At 40.3% G+C, this 19,654-nt stretch overlaps 1 protein-coding gene across 1 annotated transcript; it reads left to right on the forward strand.

Moving 5' to 3' along the window:
- The first annotated feature begins 355 nt into the window (after window positions 1-355).
- Window positions 356-19,446, forward strand: DDX18 (DEAD-box helicase 18). Its single transcript, XM_063288722.1, has 14 exons — window positions 356-579; window positions 1,671-1,853; window positions 2,930-3,076; window positions 4,731-4,866; window positions 5,178-5,278; window positions 7,978-8,177; window positions 8,258-8,372; window positions 8,849-8,988; window positions 11,179-11,340; window positions 14,510-14,662; window positions 15,917-16,030; window positions 17,201-17,257; window positions 18,226-18,403; window positions 19,180-19,446. The coding sequence occupies exons 1-14, from the start codon at window positions 429-431 to the stop codon at window positions 19,323-19,325; spliced, it is 1,983 nt and encodes a 660-aa protein (XP_063144792.1). The 5' UTR covers window positions 356-428; the 3' UTR covers window positions 19,326-19,446.
- The last annotated feature ends 208 nt before the right edge of the window (window positions 19,447-19,654 follow it).

Genomic DNA, 19,654 nt, shown 5'->3' on the forward strand with positions numbered 1-19,654 from the left:
CCCTAAACGGGACCACTATTTTGCACTTGATTTAATGATAGTCCGTTTCGAAATATTTTTAGAAATACATGTAGAATACAAGACACGTACTTTCCTTCCCCTGAAAGAATTTAATCCGGGACCATCAGCATCCACCATCCCTTTTCCTTCGTAAAAACCAAGCGAAGAAAAAAGTAGTTAAACCCCAACCCGCCCTGGGCGCTTGCCCCGCTTGTCCTTATTAAGACTAACGTTGCTTCCTCCCAGCCTCCAGAGGTCGCTGCAATGGCGCCTTTGGCCGTGGGGATTAACGTCTGAGGCGGTGTTGGATCACCTCATGCTGTCATTTCCGATTACGTCCTCTCCTTCCTTCTTTCCTTCCTTCCTTCCTTTGGCGCACGTGTGGTGCGTCGCCGGCCCTCCGGTTTGTGCCGTTGCGGGAGGTCGAGATGGCGGCGAATACCGGGAATCTTCCGATGCGGCTTCTGCGCAAGAAGCTGGACAAGCGCAACCGCAAGATCCGTCAGCGCAATTTGGCCCGGCAAGGAGCCGCCGACCAAGGTCTGGCCGCGGCGGCATCGCTTGCGGGAGAAACGCTGGGTGAGGACGTCATCTCTCTATCCGAGTGCCTTTTAGTCCCAGAGCCCCCAGGGTGTGGGAGAGCCGGTGGCATGATTGAAGTGGAATGGTTTCAGGGCAGATTCGATGCCTCTTGCCCACAAAGGGAGTCCCAGAATGCGGCGTCGTTACAATGCCAGTATAGTTAGCCTGGGTTGAGTGTGCTTCTGAAGAACGTCTGACACAAAACTTTATTGGTGTATATGCACCATCCTATCAATCATTTGCAAAGCAGCTGTCGATAAAGGGTGAAGGGTAGAATGTTGCATGAGATAAAGAATCCTCGTGGATAATTTCACTTCAGAGAGGAAGGCTAGCTCATGGATGATGGGATTTTGAGTTGCATTGAACCCATCAAGGGGCTGGCACAGCTTCCCTGTGAGGAAAGGTTGCAAGATTTGGGGCTTTTTAGTCTACAGAGGAGGCGAATGAGAGGAGACATGATTGAGGTGTACAAAATTTTGCATGGTGTGAATAAAGTGAACAAGGAGAAACTGTTTTCCACTTCCCAAAATACTGGAACCAGAGGTCACCCAACTAAATGGAAGCCTGGAAGCATCAGGATAGACAAAAGTTTTTTTAAACACACATGTAATTGAACTTAATGAATTCAGTACCACGAGATGTGGTGCTGGCTACCAGTTTGGCTGGCTTCAAAAAAGGGTTGAAAAGATTCATAGAAGTCATGGAATTAGTGGTTATTAGCCATGATGGAAGTGTGGCTGCCTCAGAAAGCCATCTGCTGGGAAACTAACTGGCTTCCTTGTGCAGTTGGTTGGCTGCTGTGATAACAGCCTACTGGACTAGATGAGCTAGGGGTGAGATCCAACAAGGCACTGCTTATGTTCTTATCCAGTGGCCCAAACAGTTGGATAATATAGTAACAATATTCAGATCCAATAAATGCTTTAGCAAGTATAGTAGAATACAGGGGCTTAATTGATAGCCTTACATAAACTATGTGTGGTATACTCACTGATGATCCCTCTTGCCTGAATTAGACTTCTAGATAGTTAAGTCTGGCACGTAACACTGATTGTAGCAGCAATTAACCTTTTTGTTTATATCATTAGAAAATGCAGCTGAGAATGTCTCAGAAGACACTTCCAACATTTCAGAAGCAGCAATGAAAGACCACAAAATGACAGGTGGGGAACTGTCTAACATAACAAAAGCTGAAGAACCTGAGTGTGAACAACCTGGGATGAAGAAGAAGAAAAAGAAGAAAAGGAAAATTGGAAATTGTCCAGAAAATGGTATGATAGCGCTTATTTTTACTTGGTTTTAAATGAGTGTTATTGATACTTTATTTCCTTGGTTCTTTTTCTCCCGATGATAGTATTGTAATATTCTTTTTACTCATGTATTTTATTTTAAAATTATAATACATATAGTGCATACCATACACAAAAGCTACAGCAATTGGGGCTCTTTTAGTTTAGAAGATAAGAGAAGACATAATAGAGGTATATACAATCATTCATGGCATAGGTAACTTGGAGAAAAAATTTTCTTCCTTTCTAACAATATTAGAATGTTGTCCAGTGTCATCCACTGGAACTAAATGCAGAATTTGCTGCCAGCAGTTGTGGTAATGGCAGTCAGTTAGGTTGGTTTTAAAAGACGAGTGAGTAGATTCATGGAGGATCATACTATTAATGGATGCTAATACTGATGCCTGCTGAATCATGAACAGCATCCCTTAAATATTGGCTTCCAGGCTTATCAACATCCAGTTGCCACTGTAAATCACAGAATGCTGGACTAGATGGGCCTATCTAGCAGAGCTCTCCTTCTGCTGTAGACAGCATGCTTCAGAAATAATGAGACAAGTGCTGTGTTGAGTATATACTCTTAACTGTCAGCTATATAATAGGTTGAAGTAGATAATTCATGGAGAACAGCTATATTAGCTTTCCTAACTAATATTGAATCTCTAAACTAAGTGGAAGTATCTCTCTCATCTTCTTTCTTTTCCCTGAATTTCTAGCTGGCAAAGTGTTACATAAATTTGATCTGATCAGATTCAACAAAACAAAACTTAGGTCCATTTGAAACTGTTGTCATAATTTCCTCAGTTTTTAACTCCATTCTCTTCTGCTTCCAAAATGAAGGCTTTACATTGTGCAGTATTTTATTTGTTTATTTCATGGCCACTTAGATGGCTATATGGCAGTGGTGTAAGGAAACAAAAAAATGTTTTTCTTTATGTCTGTAAGTTAAAAGTTTAAAGATCAGCATTTTGAGGGGGTTTAAATTTCACTGGAGAGATTGCTGCTTCATACTGAGATAATTATTGTTGATGGAAATTGGTTTCCTGATATATGACTAGGTGGTAAAAAAGCAAAAATTGAGGAAGAAAATACTGAAACACAAGAGATTTTACATGAGAATGCCAAAGAAGAAAATACTGATGGTCTGGCTGAAGAAGAAGCAACTGATGATGCTGATGGGCCTGTCTTACCTCTAGGTTTAACAGGCAAGTTTTCTCAATTTTGTTTCTTAAATAGTGAGATTTGTATATTGACGTATACTCATTTAAATCATAAATTCATGGAATAAGTCTTATCAATCCGAATAGAAACGCATAGGAATGGGTTGCAGGATTCTGAATTTGAACTCTTTATTTTTATTGATCTTGGAGATCAAGCCATCCTTCTTTGGCCTCATTTAAAGATTTATTTGTTTTAATTATTAGTTCACTGGCTTCTGGTGAACATAAGACCTGCTGTTAATGTCTGCATTAAAAAAATCCATTCCTAGTGATTAGAATATTAAGTGATAGGGAAAAAATGTAGTTATTAACAGCCTTGAGTACTTCCTTGAGATTGATGATGGGCTATAAACCAGATAAATAAATATAAATAAAGTTAATGGATTTTAAGGGTGATTTATATCCTTTAGATTTAGCTGCATGAGTAACTGCTGAAAAACTGGGGTTGTTTTATTGAGGAATGTGATATATGTAGGAATGCATTAGTAAAAAGTCTAAGCATTGCAAATTATCCAAAGTAGAGTGGCTAAATTTGGCTCAGTCTTAAATGGCTTGATCACCTAGCATTTCCTTCCATGTTTACCTTCCTGACCTTCCACTCAGTGCTCCTCTGATGGAATGCTTCCTTTGAACAGACTTGCTTGGCTTTAACATTGTCTTATGCACACTGGGAGAATGAATATATATACACACATACATATTTCCCAGGTATTTTAGAAATGGTATTAATACTTTGAGATCTTTGTAGTGTTTTTTTTTTCTTTTGTGGCTGTTCTGCTCTAGACTCGTTTTTGTTTTTCCTATATTTTATGGTTATTTTATGGTTTGAATTGTTATGTGACCTCCAAATTTAAAAATATAAAAATACTAAGTTATATCTTACTCTTATCTATACAAATGTAAATCTCAGAGGGATTTACTCTTAGTGAGCATACAGTTTTTAGCCTCAGTAAATTAATCAAGTTTTTATGAGACTGAATTGGCACATTCAGTCTCATAAAATTTGGGTCCCAATACTGCATAAATACAATGTTCTTAAAAACTGGCAACAGCCATATTAGTTTCTCAAGGATATGGCTGGCATAGCTGATCATGTTAAACAAGCAGTGACTGCTGTTACTTTAAAAAAAAAAAGTGAGTGAGGATATAATGCATAGAATAAAGTATCTGGCTGTTCCAGACTGTAACCTCTAAACAAAAAAAAAGCATCACATATGTAAGAAATATTCTTATTTTCTGTAGAAATTAAGTTTGATAATTTTGTGTGTGCGCATGTGCCTTCAAATCAGTCTTGACTCCTGGCGACGGCTTAGACATATCCCTGCAGTTTTCTTGGCAATGCTTTTCAGAAGAGGTTTGCCCTTTTCTGCTTCCTAGGGCTGAGAGAGAGTGACTGGCCCAAAGTCACCCAGCTGGCTTTGTGCCCAAGGTGGGACTAGAACTCACCATCTCCCAGGTTCTAGCCTGATGCCTTAACCACTACACCAAACTGGCTCTCTTGATAGTTTTAGACTAGGCATAAACTCTGTTCTATTTTAATATAATTAAAATGATATTACATATAAAATTAAAGTGTCTTTTGACATATAGCGATTGATTTGAAGTTATTAAACAAGACTGACATTCCTTGTCTCTTCAGGTGCTTTTGAGGATACTTCCTTTGCATCTCTTAATGGCCTTGTCAGTGAGAACACATTGAAAGGGGTAGCTGACATGGGATTTACACACATGACAGAAATTCAGCATAAAAGTATTAAACCACTTTTGGAAGGCAGGTAAGAAGTGACATTTTAAAAGAGAAGGGCAAAAGAAATGTGAATTTCTGTCAGAGGTGATTGTCAGGCAGGAGAAAGTGGTGAATGATGATTAGAATTGTTGGTTTGGAGTTAGACTATTCAGTTAATCAGCCTTATCTTAATCATTATTTATTAAATTTATTAATGAATTATTTATTGATTTATAATTAACATACTTAATTTATATTAACGATGCTATTATTTTTTATTAAAATGTTAGCTGTCTTAACTTGCATTACCACTCATAACTTCCTTTCTTCTTCTTCTTTTTGTAATTATTCTACCTGCAGAGATATTTTAGCAGCTGCAAAAACCGGCAGTGGCAAAACTCTTGCATTTCTTATTCCAGCGATAGAACTTATCTACAAGTTAAAATTTATGCCTAGGAATGGTGAGATTTTCTTTGTTGAATTATCATTTGAAAGCTTCAAGATAAATTGGTGTGGAAGGGCCAGGTGGGCATTTCCAGGGGAAGATAGGTCTCCAATTTGATGGTAATCACCTCTTCTAATTTGGCTATCCCATCCTGGAGATCTGGTGGTTAGATTGTCAGGGCAGCTGCCCTCAAGTGTTGCTGGTTAATGTCAGGTCTGTCTGGAATAAGAGCAGATCCATCCAAAATGAGCAGGCAGATCTGATGTGTATTACTTACTTTGGCTGAGTGAGGGCAGAGGTACTGCCCTCTTTGAAACCTGCCCAGTGCTGAGGGAGGGGAGGTGGCGTTGATCTATTTTCACTGTTCCTGAGGTGGCAGGGCATGAGTACCTATGTGTTAGGTTGAGCCATGCTTACAAGTTAGGGGTCCTTTTGGTGTATCAGTCCCCTTTGCTGATTGGGACTGGCTCTCTAGTCACCAGCTTGATGGCAGAGACCCCTTGCCTATTGGTTTTGGGAGGGGCAGGTCTAGTAGACTTGAGTTTATAGCTTCTATGGCAGCCATGGGCTTGTCCCAGGAAATCTGAGCTCCAAACATGTAGGCAGTCATGTTAGACTTTGTCTTTACCTCTGGGCAGTTAGCAATCAGGATGTTGAGAATACAGTATTACCATCTTTTCTATGTCATGGTCAGATCACTTCCTGATCCAGATGCAGTTGACTGCCACCTGCTCCCTCTGCAGGGTTGGTCCCATTCAGTTGGTCCACCTCAGGCATCTTATGGATCCAGATGATTTCATTAGGTGCTTGGCAATTTCCCTGACATGGGGAGGGAGAGTATGAGTTGATTGATGGCAAGAGGCAGTGTCTCAGGCCCTTGACAAAATTGGCCAATCCAGGTGGTTCCTTGGTTTTCAGAGGACCTCCAGGAGAAGAAGTGGCAGGAGCAATGCCTGGAACACAGGCAGACAACGAAGGCTGAATCTGACTGAGCACAGCTTTGTGCCCAAGTTTGGGCCTACTTTGTGGCAATAAGAGAAGCAAAGTGTTCGTACTTCTCTCTTATTGTGTCAGCAGGTTATTGTCCAGCGGCCCTTTTCTCCTAATTCCCTTTGAGTAAAGTGCTGTCCTGTAGAGTTACCACCTGGCCACTCTAACCAATTAGCACAACAGTTTGCTGATAAAAATCATTTGAGTCTGAATCCACTTGTGTTGTAACTGGACCATCATCTTGCTGTGTTACCTAGGATTCTCAAGAGGCACTCCTTGGATCCAGAAGTGTTAGACAACTACTGGGCTCCAACCTTTCTGTTTTTGGCAGAGGTTGTTAAGACAATGATTTCTGGCCAACTGTAGAGTGCCCTAGAGGAAGCGAATTATCTGGATCCTGATCACTCAGTGTTCAGGCCCAGACATGGGACAGAGATAGCATTAATTGCTTACTGGATGACCTTTGTCAAGACCTGGCTGGGGTGGTGTACCTGTTGTAGTCCTTTTGAACCTCCCAGTGGTCTTCAGTATCATAAACCATGGGGGTCTTTCCAGACTATCTGCAGGAGTGGGGATTGGAGGCATTGTTTTGCAATGGTTCTATTCCTTCTTCAGTGATGGTGGTAGGGAAGGAAAAATCAGCACAATGGTTGCTCTTTTGTTCCCTTCCCAGAGGAACTGGTTCTCTCCCTCTTCTGAAGCCACTTGGGGAGGTCATCTGCAATTTGGGGTCCATTAATAGTATGCAGGTGATACCTAGAATTACATTGGAACCCCAGGCTGCACTGGAGATGCTGTCAAACTCTTGGAGCTTTGAATAGGAGAGAGTAGGCTTCAACTGAACCCTAGAAAGTCAGAGCTACTGTTTGTACATCAGGGCTCCTCTGCCATCCCTGTGGTGGATTCTGGGTGGGTTGCGCTATCTTTAAAGGAGCAGGTCCACAACTGGGTCCCTGAACTCATGGCTTTTGCTGGATCAGCAGTTGGGGTGTGTGGCCAAGAGGGCCTTTGCCCAGTTTTGGCTGGTGTACACATTGTAGCCTTATTGGGACATGAGGATCTTGCCACAGTGATCCAGGCCCTCATTACCACCTACTTAGACTATTGCAACACACTCTCTATCAGGCTGCTTTTAAAGTCTGCCAAAAAGCTTCAATATGTGCCAAGTGCCATAGCCCAGGTGCTCACTGCCAGTTGTCATGGGATTATATTACATCTGTATTGTGGCCCTGCATTGGCTCCCTGTTAGCTTCCCAGTGCAATTTAAAATGCTGGTTTTAATCTGTAAAGCCCTTCATGGCTTGGTTCCAAGTTGCAGGGCCACATCTTTCCAGTGGGTTCAGCCCAGCCAATTTGTGCTGGGAGAGGCAGCTGTTTCAGGAGGTCAAAGGGGCTGAATCCCAGGAGAGTTGTTTTTCTGTAGCAGGTCTAGCCCTCTGGAGTGGCCTCCCATTGGAGGTTCAATTAGCTCCAGGACTGTCCACTTTCCAGAAGAAGTTGACAGCAGAACTCTTCTGAAGGACATTTGGAGTGTAACATCATCTGTTGTCAGCAGGTTTTTAAAGTATTTTGGTTTTGTATTATTCTTTGTGTTTATTTTGTTGTTGTTGTAAGCTACCAAGAGTGAGTTTAGATTGCAGTGGGATGATAGGCAGGCAGACAGATAGGTTTGCCATTATCAGTTAGAAACTTTCTAGACCTCTCTCTTTCCCTTCTTCTTTTTAGGAACTGGTGTCCTCATACTTTCGCCGACTCGAGAACTTGCCATGCAGACTTATGGTGTTCTCAAAGAACTGATGACTCATCATGTCCACACCTATGGCTTGATAATGGGGGGCAGTAATAGATCAGTTGAGGCACAAAAACTTGGAAATGGCATAAACATCATTGTCGCAACTCCAGGCAGGCTTCTGGACCATTTGCAGGTAACAAGATAGTATTATATAGTGCATGTCGACTCTTTTGTCCTTGTGTATAGTTGACGACATTGTTGGATGTCTTTTAGAATACTCCAGGATTTATGTATAAGAACCTGCAGTGTCTGGTGATTGATGAAGCTGATAGAATTTTAGAAGTTGGGTTTGAAGAAGAAATGAAACAGATCATAAAGCTTCTACCGAGTAAGTCAGATATTCATACTATCTTTATTTTGTGAAATTTAAAAATTAATGTGCTGGTCCTGAGTTATTTCAACTTTTATAAATCCTATTCTTGTGTCCACTATAATACACTTTAAGCACTTTATAAGCTACATAGATCTTGAATGTTTGGTTGATTAGTACTTTTACACTGCTGTACTATGCATATTTACTGCAGGAAATCCTTCTCTGTTCAGTTCTGTTAACTCCTAAGTACAGTTATTTAGGATGGCTCTCTTGAAAAAACACATGTATAGTGATTTTGATGAATTTGTAAGTATGTATGTACAGTATGTATAACACTACCATTGTGTTTCTGTTCTGATTAGGATTAGTTTGATCTTTTATTCTAAAAGCTTGTGTAAATGTATTCTAAACAGCTTGTAACAGCTGCATATTTCTAGTTTGTTACCTTGTCAAGCATGTTGTATGTTTAATTCCATCCCTTTCCCTCCCAGAGCGTAGGCAAACTATGCTGTTCTCTGCTACACAAACCCGTAAAGTTGAAGATCTAGCAAAGATTTCTCTAAAGAAGGAGCCATTATATGTTGGGGTTGATGACAATAAAGAGACAGCAACTGTAGAAGGTCTTGAACAGGTAATTTAAGCACAAATATCTTGGCAAACAATCTGTTTTGCTTTTATATCTACCCTTGACACTAATTCTCTTCTTTCTTTGGGAATCTCTTTCTTGGCTCTTCTTTTCCCATGTGGAGATTTGTATCCAAGTACAAGGATACTTTTCCATTGTGTTTCTAACTCTAGCTCTTCACATTCTATTAATTTCTCTCTTAAAATGTTCATGATTTCTTTATCAGGCTTGATTGATAGCTGCTGACTATATGAGAATTTCTGGATTTTCAGATTCTTTCATCAGTAAATTGTTGTCTGTTGCACAGGTAGTCCTCAACCTACGACTGTTCAGTCAGTGACCTTTCCAAGATACAACAGCGCTGAATGAACGGTGGTTACAACCGGTCCTCGGAGTTCTGGCCATCCCAGCACCCTCACAGTCATGTGATTGCGATCTGGGTGCTTGGCAACCCATTTGCACTTATGACTGGCTGCCAAGCACCCTGCAATCACATGATCACCATTTGCATCCTTCCCTGCCAGCTTCCCCAGAAAGTCTCCCTCACCCAGACACCTCTCTAACCCCTCTACGCTCAGCACTGACCACTCACGCCCCCCACACACCTGACCCACACTGCACACCCACGCACCTTCTCCAACCCACGCAGCACCTCTTGCGCACCCTCCCTGACCCTCAAACCCTCACGCACCCTCCGGGACCCTCCTTCACACCATCCCCACACTGCACGTCTAATGCACCCTCCCTGACCCTCACACCCCCACGCACCCTCCCTGACCCACGTGGCGCCTCTCACACATCCTCGCGCACCTTCCCTGTACCACGCCTCTTGCGCACCCTCCCATGCACCCCCTCCCTCCCCCATCCAGCAGCAGCTACTTACCTGCCTGCCAGCCTGGGGCTTGCAACTTCCTGCCAGCTTCCCACTGACTTTGATTGTGGGCAGCCAGCAGGAAGTTGCCTCTTTTAACACCCGTGGGATTCAGTTAATGATGGCAACCGGGACTGCAGGGATTGCCGTCACTAAGCAATGCGGTTGTGCTTTATGACTGCATTGCTTACCGACAGAAATTCCTGTCCCAATTGCCATTGTAAGTCGAGTACTACCTGTACTAGCTTTATCCAGAATGTTTTCCCAAAGAGCTCAAAAAATTATGTCTACTAAAATTACATTAACTGGATTCAACTTTATTTACAGCCCAGTGTGTTCTTTTTATAATTTATCTTGTAATACTCCCTGAAATCTTTATTCAGAGAAATTAATTTTAATTTAGGAACATGCTGACTAGTGCATTCTATTTAATTTTTTGAGAAATATCAGTAGGAAATGTTTTATATAGAAATACTTGTGTCTTTCTTTTAGGTGGTCTTTAATTGAGAAGATTAATCCATATCCCTTCATTTCTAGTGAAAATGCTTTTGCCCAATTAAAATGATTAGGAAAGGGATTGATTGATTGATTGATTGATTGATTGATTGATTATGTGCCATTAAGCCGGTGTCAGCTCTTAGTGAACAGACACAGTGCTGCTTAAAATTTTGTGAACCCTTTTGAATTTTCAGTATTTCTGCATAATCAATAAGTACAACGTTTTTTACTCATTTGTTTCATTGGGTTCTCTTTATCTAGTTTCAGGACTTGTATGGAGAACAGATCACATTTTCGGTCATATTTATGCAGAAATTTTGAAAATTCAAAAGGTTTCACAAACCTTTAAGCACCACTGTAGATAGTTTTTCTCCCTGTAGATAGATTTTCTCTGTGACAATCTGACCCTAATCTGATTTTTCAGGTCTTCCAATAGTCCACTGCTGCCACAGTAACTGAATTCATCCACCTTACTGTTGATCATCCTCTTCTCTTTCCTTCCAACTTTCCCAGCTTTAGAGCCTTCTCTAAAGAGCTAGGTCTTCGCATAATGTGTCTGAAATAGGTTAATTTGAGCCTGATCATTTGTATCTCAAGTGAAAACTCTGAATGCTCTTCCTGTTCTGCTTCTTCAAAGTCCAACTTTCACTTCCATGCGTCATTCTGATCTTTAGAAAGGGGTTTACCAAAAGCCTATACTTTTGGTATATGGAATTAAAATGTAGATTTGCATCCTTCATTTTGAAACCTTTGAACATTTTGAAATTGTTAGAAATAGCAGTTTAGGAAGTCATATGTAAAAAAAAGTGTTTTTCAAACAATTACAGGGATATGTAATATGCCCTCCAGAAAAGAGATTCCTCCTGCTGTTCACTTTCCTCAAGAAGAATCGGAAGAAGAAGTTAATGGTGTTCTTCTCTTCATGTATGTCTGTGAAATACCACTATGAACTTCTTAACTACATTGATCTGCCAGTTTTGGCCATTCATGTAAGTATTCGTGATTTGGATGAAGTGATGTATGCACACCTATATTACAGTAATCCAGCATCTGGATTATAATGTACAGGTAGTCCCTGCTTGACATCCACAGTTGGGACTGGAACTTAGATCACTAAGTGATGCGGTCATTATGCGAATCCAGACCCGATTTTACGACCATTTTGCAGCAGTCGTTAAGCAAATCACTGCAGTCATCATTAAGTGAACCATGTCATTAAGTGAATCATGCAGTTCCTTGTTGATTTTGCGCATCGGAAGCCAGCTGGGAAGGTCAAAAATGGTGATTACATGACCATGGGGCACTACAACCATCATAAATGCGTGACAGTTGCCAAACACCCAAATAGTGATCACGTGACCGTGGGGACACTGCAGCGGTTATAAGTTGGTTTTTTCAACGCCATTGTAATTCTGGACAGTCGCTAAGCAAATGGTTAAGTGAGGACTGCCTGTATAGCTTTTCAGTTCTAAGATGCTGCCTTACATTGGGTTGGATCCAGAGTTTTTAACACCACCAGAATATCTTTTATTTGCTAATTTCCTATGTGGCACTTGGTGCTACTTTCACTCATCCTCCAGAGCAGATTATCAGGCTGTTGCATGGCTGAGGAGGAATAGCGAGAGAAGTCTCCTCCATTGAATCCAAAGCCCCATCTTCTGATGGAAGGGACTGTTTCCTCTCTGGGAACCCTTTGTCAACTCCAGTCCCCTGCATTGTTGTAACCGTTATAAGCACTTTAACCCTCTTCAGTCAGTTAATTTATCAATTATATTTCTGACCAGCTAAGTGCCAGTTTTAACTGATTTCTGTTCTTAGATTTATGAGAGTTCTAGGGCATTATAAATCCAGAGGCTTTTCTTCTGCTCTGTGTTGCAGTGAGATCCACTTTTGTGCCTTAGTTAGGTGTCTCAGACTGTCTTTCAAGCCTGAATAATGCAGGCTGCTTTGAGGTTATTGCAAATAGCAAGTGGCCTTTATGAAGGCTGGGGTGCATAACAAAAGTGTCAGAATCTCAGCAAGATTTCAGCAGCGGAGTCATAAATTAACCTTTAAATGCCATCTGGAGCATCTTTCTCTTAAAGCTGTCTTTAAAATGCTTATCTGAAAAACAGGGTTCTGTCAGCAAGGTTGAAGTTGTTTGTTAGAACAGTGTCTGCTGTCAGCAAACTATTTTAAGTGGCTTCAGTTGGTATACTGACATTTGTTTCTACTGTACAGTGTGTAGAAGAACTGAAACATCCATTGATTCTATATGTATTAACATGAAGACAAAAATTAGAGTTTTGTTTGCACATCTTGAGTTTCATAAATCGATTATACTCTAAGCCATTTTTATGGAAATCTGGGTATTGCTTCTACGCAGAGACTTACAAATATGGTGAAAGAGATTCTGCCAATATATACTAGATGTATGCAAAATGTGGTTTTGTCCTTCTCTCAGACAAGAACTTAGAGGTTTTGGGCTGACTGCTGTTTTGTGACTGGGTTACCTTGTTCAAGATTTTTTTCCAGCTGTAAAACAAATCAAGCACAAAACTACTACAACAAAATTATGGGAGATGGGGATGTTGTCTTAGGCAACCAGTAAATCTCAAGTAGCAATCTATTCATGTTGCCATTGGTTGGTCATGGCAATCCTAGTCCTTTTTCTCCAGGAACTGACCAGAGTCCAGAATGTCTCTTCAGACCCAGAGCCATGTCCTGCTTTCCATTCTGCCCTTCAGTTCCCTTAAATCTGTAGCATCCTTGGAAACCCATGCTACACTGCCCACACCACAAGCACGGGTCAGTAATCATAAGGACACTAAGCGCCTTTTGGTATCAGGAATTCTTTTTTGGCACCTGCTTATCCAACCATCTTCATCATTGCAGTGTGCATAGTATAAGTTGGTGGGCAAATGGTAGGGTGTTCTGTGCATCATATATGATATTAGGTATCAGCAGATTATGGCATTGGATAACCAGCCCTTCAGCATGATGGAAGATGCTGACTTTGAGTACCACTTCCAGTTGCTTTTTTTCCCCAAATATAGATTACTCTCAGGCACCAACTTCAACAAATAGGTGATACCTTCCAGGAAAGAAACGTTAGGTTGGCTACAAGTTAGCAGTTCCTCCCACAAGAATACATTACCTCGGAGAATTGGCTGAGTTGCAGTGGAGTCCAAATGTCTTCCTCACTGTGCATTGAAGCAGCTATCAGATCTCATCTTGTAAGCTGACATGGTCATAACACATATGGTAGATACTTGATTGAGCAGCCTTAAGTGCAGCTATGTGGTCGTGAACAGTTTGGCCAGCATGAAAAAAACCAACCTGTTGAGTACTGTTTGTAGGAATCCCCTGAACTGCACTTGGCTGTCACTAGTGCTCTTATAGACAGTTGGTGATTATTTCCACTGGAATTTAGAGAGAAGGTAGATGATTGTCAAGCATCGAATTAAACCCATTCAACCTCAACATCTTAATATTTCAGGATATCCTGAGTTGGTGGAAGTCTATCTGCTGTTTCAGTGGCTACTTGAGCTTCAGATAGCTGTCCATTACATGGCAAAGAAATCAAAAGCTATTCTTCCTTGTGATGGACCTCTTGAGCATATAGAAGGCTATACCAAGCTAGGTTCTGCCCAGGGTTCTTTTCTTAGACAAGCTCTTGGTTATCTCCAAGATAAGTGGGACCCCAGGGAGAGCAGAGGTTTGACTGCTCAACTTTAACTTGGAATTGTATGTAAGCTGAAGCCCTTGGGTAATGAGCAATCTACTATTTTCTCTTGGAGTGAAAAACAAAGGTGTAAGGGGCTTATTCAAAGTTACTGTGTTTCCTGTTGTGAACTCTCAAAACATTTCAAGTTTTGTTCTTGAAGGACATTTCAAATTTTGTCCCATCAGAACAGCCAACATTTTGAGTGGGGCTGTTTCACTGTGAGCTCGAAAAACACTTTCTGTTTCACATAAAGGCCCAGACTTGCCATTCTTACAGCTTTACAGCAGAAGTATATAATGGTTTAGAAGTTCATTACAATTTGCGAAGGATTTAATATCAAGCTTATTAGCTTTGCTGACTGATACAGTAATTTACTGCTAGGCTGCTTTACACTTTTCACAGAATACAGTCATTGTTAATGTGCCTTACGTTGCATGTCTTTTTTTTCCTAGGGCAAGCAGAAACAAACTAAACGCACAACCACATTTTTCCAGTTCTGCAATGCTGATTCTGGAATACTCTTATGCACAGATGTAGCTGCTCGAGGGTTGGACATTCCAGAGGTTGATTGGATAGTTCAGTATGACCCACCCGATGATCCAAAGGTATTCTACATTTTTGAAAATTATGTAGTTTAAATAGGGGTTAATGTGATGCTCTGTGAAAATCTGAAATTAGACCAGACTGGGATAGTTGATTTTTAATTAACTCCAGCAAAGCTGAATTTCACAGTTTCTTGTTTACATTTTCTTGTTTACTATTGTATCCCATTTTTCCTGTATGGAACTCAGGGCGTACACATTTGCAGTGACCGTATTCATATTCTTCTAGTGTTAGCAGAAGAATCACTGCATCACTGAGACTAGGCCACTTCAGAACTTACTCTTTAAACAAGAGGTCCAAATATTAAGAAGTTATGTTAGAGAATTAATCTGATGGCTTATGTAGAATTCAATAAGAATAGTTAATGCTGCAGTCTGAAGAGTTAGGAGAATTTAATCATGTAATTGCACACGTTTTTAAAAAATGGAACACCTCTACGTAGTTTGCAAAGATTCTTATTTTGCTTTTCACAGAATTCCTTTTTTCTCAATATCTCCATCCATTACTTGATTTCTCCTCCTTCCCTCCACTCTCCGCTAACTCCTGTGCAGTGGCATAATGATGTAACAATTCACTCTCTCTCAGCCCAGCTCACCTCACACAATTGTTGTGGGAAGAATAGGAGGAAGGAGTACTAGGTATGTTCACCACCTTGAGTTATTTATTAAAAAATAATAAATACTTTAAAAATTGGCATAACAATAGCAGGATGTTAGGAAGAGCAGCTGCGGTGTTCTGTTTGCCCTGCTGGTTGAAACTACATAACGTGTAGTTGCTGTCATATCTTGGACACCCTGTTCTAGCATTGTAAATGGCTTCAATGTTGGCCCAAAGGTTGAGCCATTGCAGTTGGGTGCCTGTTAGAGAAGACAGGTCTTGAGCGCTGCCTGCGTGGGCAAGTAGCACTGGCTTTGCGGAAAACCACGAGAATAAACTCAAGTTAGCGGTAGGCTCTTCTGGGAAGCTAGAGTGCCTTAGTAGCTGACTGCTGAATTTAGCTATTGTTGAATCATTTGCTACTGATCAAAAATAAATATATTGAAAAAGAGTTGCTCTTTTTACTACTACGGCTACTCTTTTCCTAAAACCTCTATGCTGTTTGCCTTATTAGTGTGCAACATGTAAAGTAATTCGAGTAAGAATAGGGGACTTTGGATAAATTTGCATGACTTTCCATGCTATGCTTTCATGTTTACCAACTTCCAAACTTCCATCAGTGGGTTCATTTATCTTTTATTACTTCCCATTAACGAAAGGAATATATTCATCGTGTTGGGAGAACAGCCCGTGGAATAAATGGGAGGGGACACGCTCTGCTCATTTTACGGCCAGAAGAACTGGGATTCCTGCGTTACCTCAAGCAAGCCAGGGTAAGTTAGTATGGAGTACGGTAGCATTGTAACACCACTGCTGGGAGCAGGAGTGATTAATCAGTTCTTACTTCAGTACCATGACTGTCTTAATGTTTAATATTTAATGGAATAAATTTACTAGAAATGCAAAGCAGCTCGCATAACAAAGATTTGTAACTGGAATATATTTTCAGCCCCTCAAATGCGGAGTTTAAAGGAACAGAGCAGTTTTGATCCAAATGACCTTAGAAGCAGTAGTTGTACTAATTGGATGCTGTGGTTGTGCGCTCAGGTTTCATATGGTTGCTAGTACCCAGGACAACGAGGACTAGCTATTCATAATGCCAGGAATGGCCGTCTGCTGTCTTTAAAAAAAAACCCTCCTCCCTGTGTTTTCAGGACCCGAAATGGGACAATAGTACTGGGGAGAGGGATTACGCTAGCGCTCCGTGTGTTGAGAATGGCCTGCAGACTTGTTTTCCCATTCCAAGACAGTTTGCAGGGACGTTAAAATATGCAAATGACACACTGGTACAGGAGAACATTGGCATAATTGTCCAAAGATGGATATAAAATACAGAATGGCCATGGTTGCTAAAATGGCTGCCCTTAGTGGATGTTTAAAACGGGGGGGGGGGGTTTCTGAAACATTTGCTTGTAGAAATCAGTCCACATTATAAAATATCTGTTATATAATGTCTTTATATACCCTGAATGGGCTAGAATGGGAGAACAAGACTTAGGGTTGCATGGAGATTGATCTGGTTCATATCAGCACAATATCAATCCAGTTTGGGTTCACACATTGCACTGAAGCATGATTTTTGCAAATGTCGTAGTATAGTTCACATATGAACCTATAAATCACAGTGATTGGGTTCACACATATAATAGCACAGGCAGCAAATCATATTGTGGCTAAGTGTACTATGTAACCCCAAACATTGTATAATTTATTTTTAACTTATTATTATTCAGCATCTGTCTGAAGCAAGCCATTGGCTTTTCAACAGAATAGGAGTTAAAAAATTCTAGTTTAGCAATATGTATAAACCCAGTCGATGTTTACATTTCCAGAGTTACAAGACCTAAGCTTAGGTGTGGTGAGATTTATTATATTCTTAATATCTTCTCTCTCTTTCCATTATGTAGAATTTTCTGTTAAGAACTTACCTTTATTATTTTTAGGTGCCGTTAAATGAATTTGAATTTTCTTGGTCTAAAATTTCTGACATCCAATCTCAGGTAAAAACAGACTATACTACGAATATTTTAAAAGCTTGCTTATTATTGTTGTTATTGTTGTTGTTGTATTTTTAGTACAGTTAATAAAATAAATCAAAAATAGCTTGATGACGCAAAGAACAGCAAAAGATTCATAGTGGTCTTATTTTGATATTCTTGTGTTAGTATAGATCCAAACAACTGATTAAATCTGATGCAGTACAAAATCTCTTATTACTGACTGCTTTTCTAACATGGTGCCATCTGTGTAGCTTCTGCACAAGGTAGCCAAGTTATGTACTGTACCCTGGTGTTATAGGAACTTGGCCTTCGTCAGAGCATGTATGGATGAATGTATGTATGAGCGTTTGGATTTGTGATTTTTAGAAAGTTCTTTGGAGCAGATCTCTGGGTCACAGGTGGGGTAGGAGGGTAGGTGGCAAAGAAAATGAGAGCAAGGCCAACTCCAATTATATAAAAAGAAGTCCACTTCCAGGATGTTGCATGTAACCATGGAGAAGTATCAAGTTGTGGTAAAAACTGTGGTTGCTTTAGTAAGTGGGGAAGATTGAGATGAGGATGTTTTAATGCAAGCAACAACTATAGTAAGTTGCTTTATACAAAGAACATTGTTTAGAATTATCTGTAGTGACTCAGAGTGGTTCTCTGGAATTTTAGGCAGAAGTTTCTCCAGCCTTACCTATCTGGAAGTCACTCGCATGCAAATCAAGTACTTTACTGTTGAGCAGTGGTCCTTTTTTAACTATGATCTTGAACTAATAACAAGAAGCAAATACATAATACTAATATTCTATATCCATAAAGCCACAAGGTATGTTTCAGTACCATGAATTTTAGGATGGAGTACAATACAAATATAGAAATACTTCTTGGTTTAGGTAAATGTCAGCTACCTATAAAATGTACATGTTTATGAAGTGACAAAGTAGAGTTCTTTGTGCCTCTTACTTTATTTTTAAATTTTTCAGCTGGAAAAATTGATTGAGAAGAACTACTTCCTTCACAAGTCAGCCCAAGAAGCATACAAAGCCTATATAAGAGCTTATGATTCCCACTCTTTGAAGCAGATCTACAATGTCAATAACTTGGATTTGCTCAAGGTTGCTTTGTCCTTTGGCTTCAAGGTCCCACCATTTGTAGATCTCAGTATCCTTTCACTGCAAGTTATTCACTTCTCCTCCCTCTTTCCCTCTGCCTTCCAGCCTTTCCCGTCCCCCAATAATGTGCTTGCTTGAGTAGGTTGGTGGCCATTGTTGTTAATAAATCATTCTGAAAGTTTGTCAGATACTAGTAAGCTATAAGATTTCTTCCTGTCATGGTCAAATGTGTGAAGAAACAAATGTTAGATACACGCTTGCTCATTTGTGTTGTAACATGATATCATTTGTTGTGATGTTTGAATGCCACCATTGTGGTGACCTTAGAGCTACTACATGCTAACAATTATTTTTGTACCTATTGTGGGGAAGGAGCTGCTTAGACTTACAACAACCTTTGATTATGCTGGCAGTGAATGATGGGAATGGAAGTCCAGTGTATCTAGAGAGTACCATAATTGCGGAAAGCTGGTTTAGGATCAGCTACACTTCTTTTGTTCTCTCTTGAGCTAGAAACGTGTTGCCAGCAAACTGATTTTGTGCTTAAGTGAAATATTTGTGTCAGCCTCTAGAAGTACAACAGCTTGTTTCCACATTTAATGATGGTACCAAAAAAGAGGATTAACTGAACTATCTTTCTGTAGGAAAACCAGTGGAAAAACTAAGTACAATAATAAACAGGCAAGTTTACCTATAGTTAGGAATAAATTGCAAGTTCAGTATGGAAATGAGAGCGAATGCCACTTTTAGTGCCCTGCTTTTTGAACTCTTAGCTATTATCTGATGCACTTTTTTTGAGCCTGCATTCCTTAACATAATCTTTAGATGTAAACAGCAGCCATGGAAAAAGACTACAAAAAAGAGGTGGCGGAGGTGGCTTTGGCTATCAGAAGTCAAAGAACGTCCAGAAATGCAAAATCTTCAAGCATATTAACAAGAAAAAATCTGACAGTAGACAGTTTTCCCGCTGAATTGCTTATTCTGTGTTGACTGAAATGGCTGTATTACTTTCCAACCAATGTACAATCAGGTTCATTTAGGGACAGAATTTTATGTACAGATTTTGAATTAAAGCTCAGTGCTTCATCATGATCCAGTCCATTCTGATCATTGTCTTACCATGGAAGAATCCTCTGTGTTGCCTCCCCAGGTGTTCCATGAATAGATGCACACAATGGGATCCAATCCTGTACTCTAGAGGTATAGCCTAATTCATAGCTCCTTTGCAGTGCAGGTAACAGCGCAGCCAAGGCTTGCCAATTGCCCAGAAATCTTCCAAGAGCAGGTGCCATAATCACAG

The sequence above is a fragment of the Candoia aspera genome, chromosome 1, assembly GCF_035149785.1.
Source record: "Candoia aspera isolate rCanAsp1 chromosome 1, rCanAsp1.hap2, whole genome shotgun sequence".
NCBI lineage: Eukaryota > Metazoa > Chordata > Lepidosauria > Squamata > Boidae > Candoia > Candoia aspera.

Coding starts and splice junctions, on each gene's coding strand:
- DDX18 (XM_063288722.1), top strand. CDS start 429: ATGGCGGCGAATACCGGGAATCTTCCGATGCGGCTTCTGCGCAAGAAG. Junction 1,854..2,929: donor TGGAAATTGTCCAGAAAATG/GTATGATAGCGC, acceptor ATATATGACTAG/GTGGTAAAAAAGCAAAAATT. Junction 5,279..7,977: donor AAAATTTATGCCTAGGAATG/GTGAGATTTTCT, acceptor TCTTCTTTTTAG/GAACTGGTGTCCTCATACTT.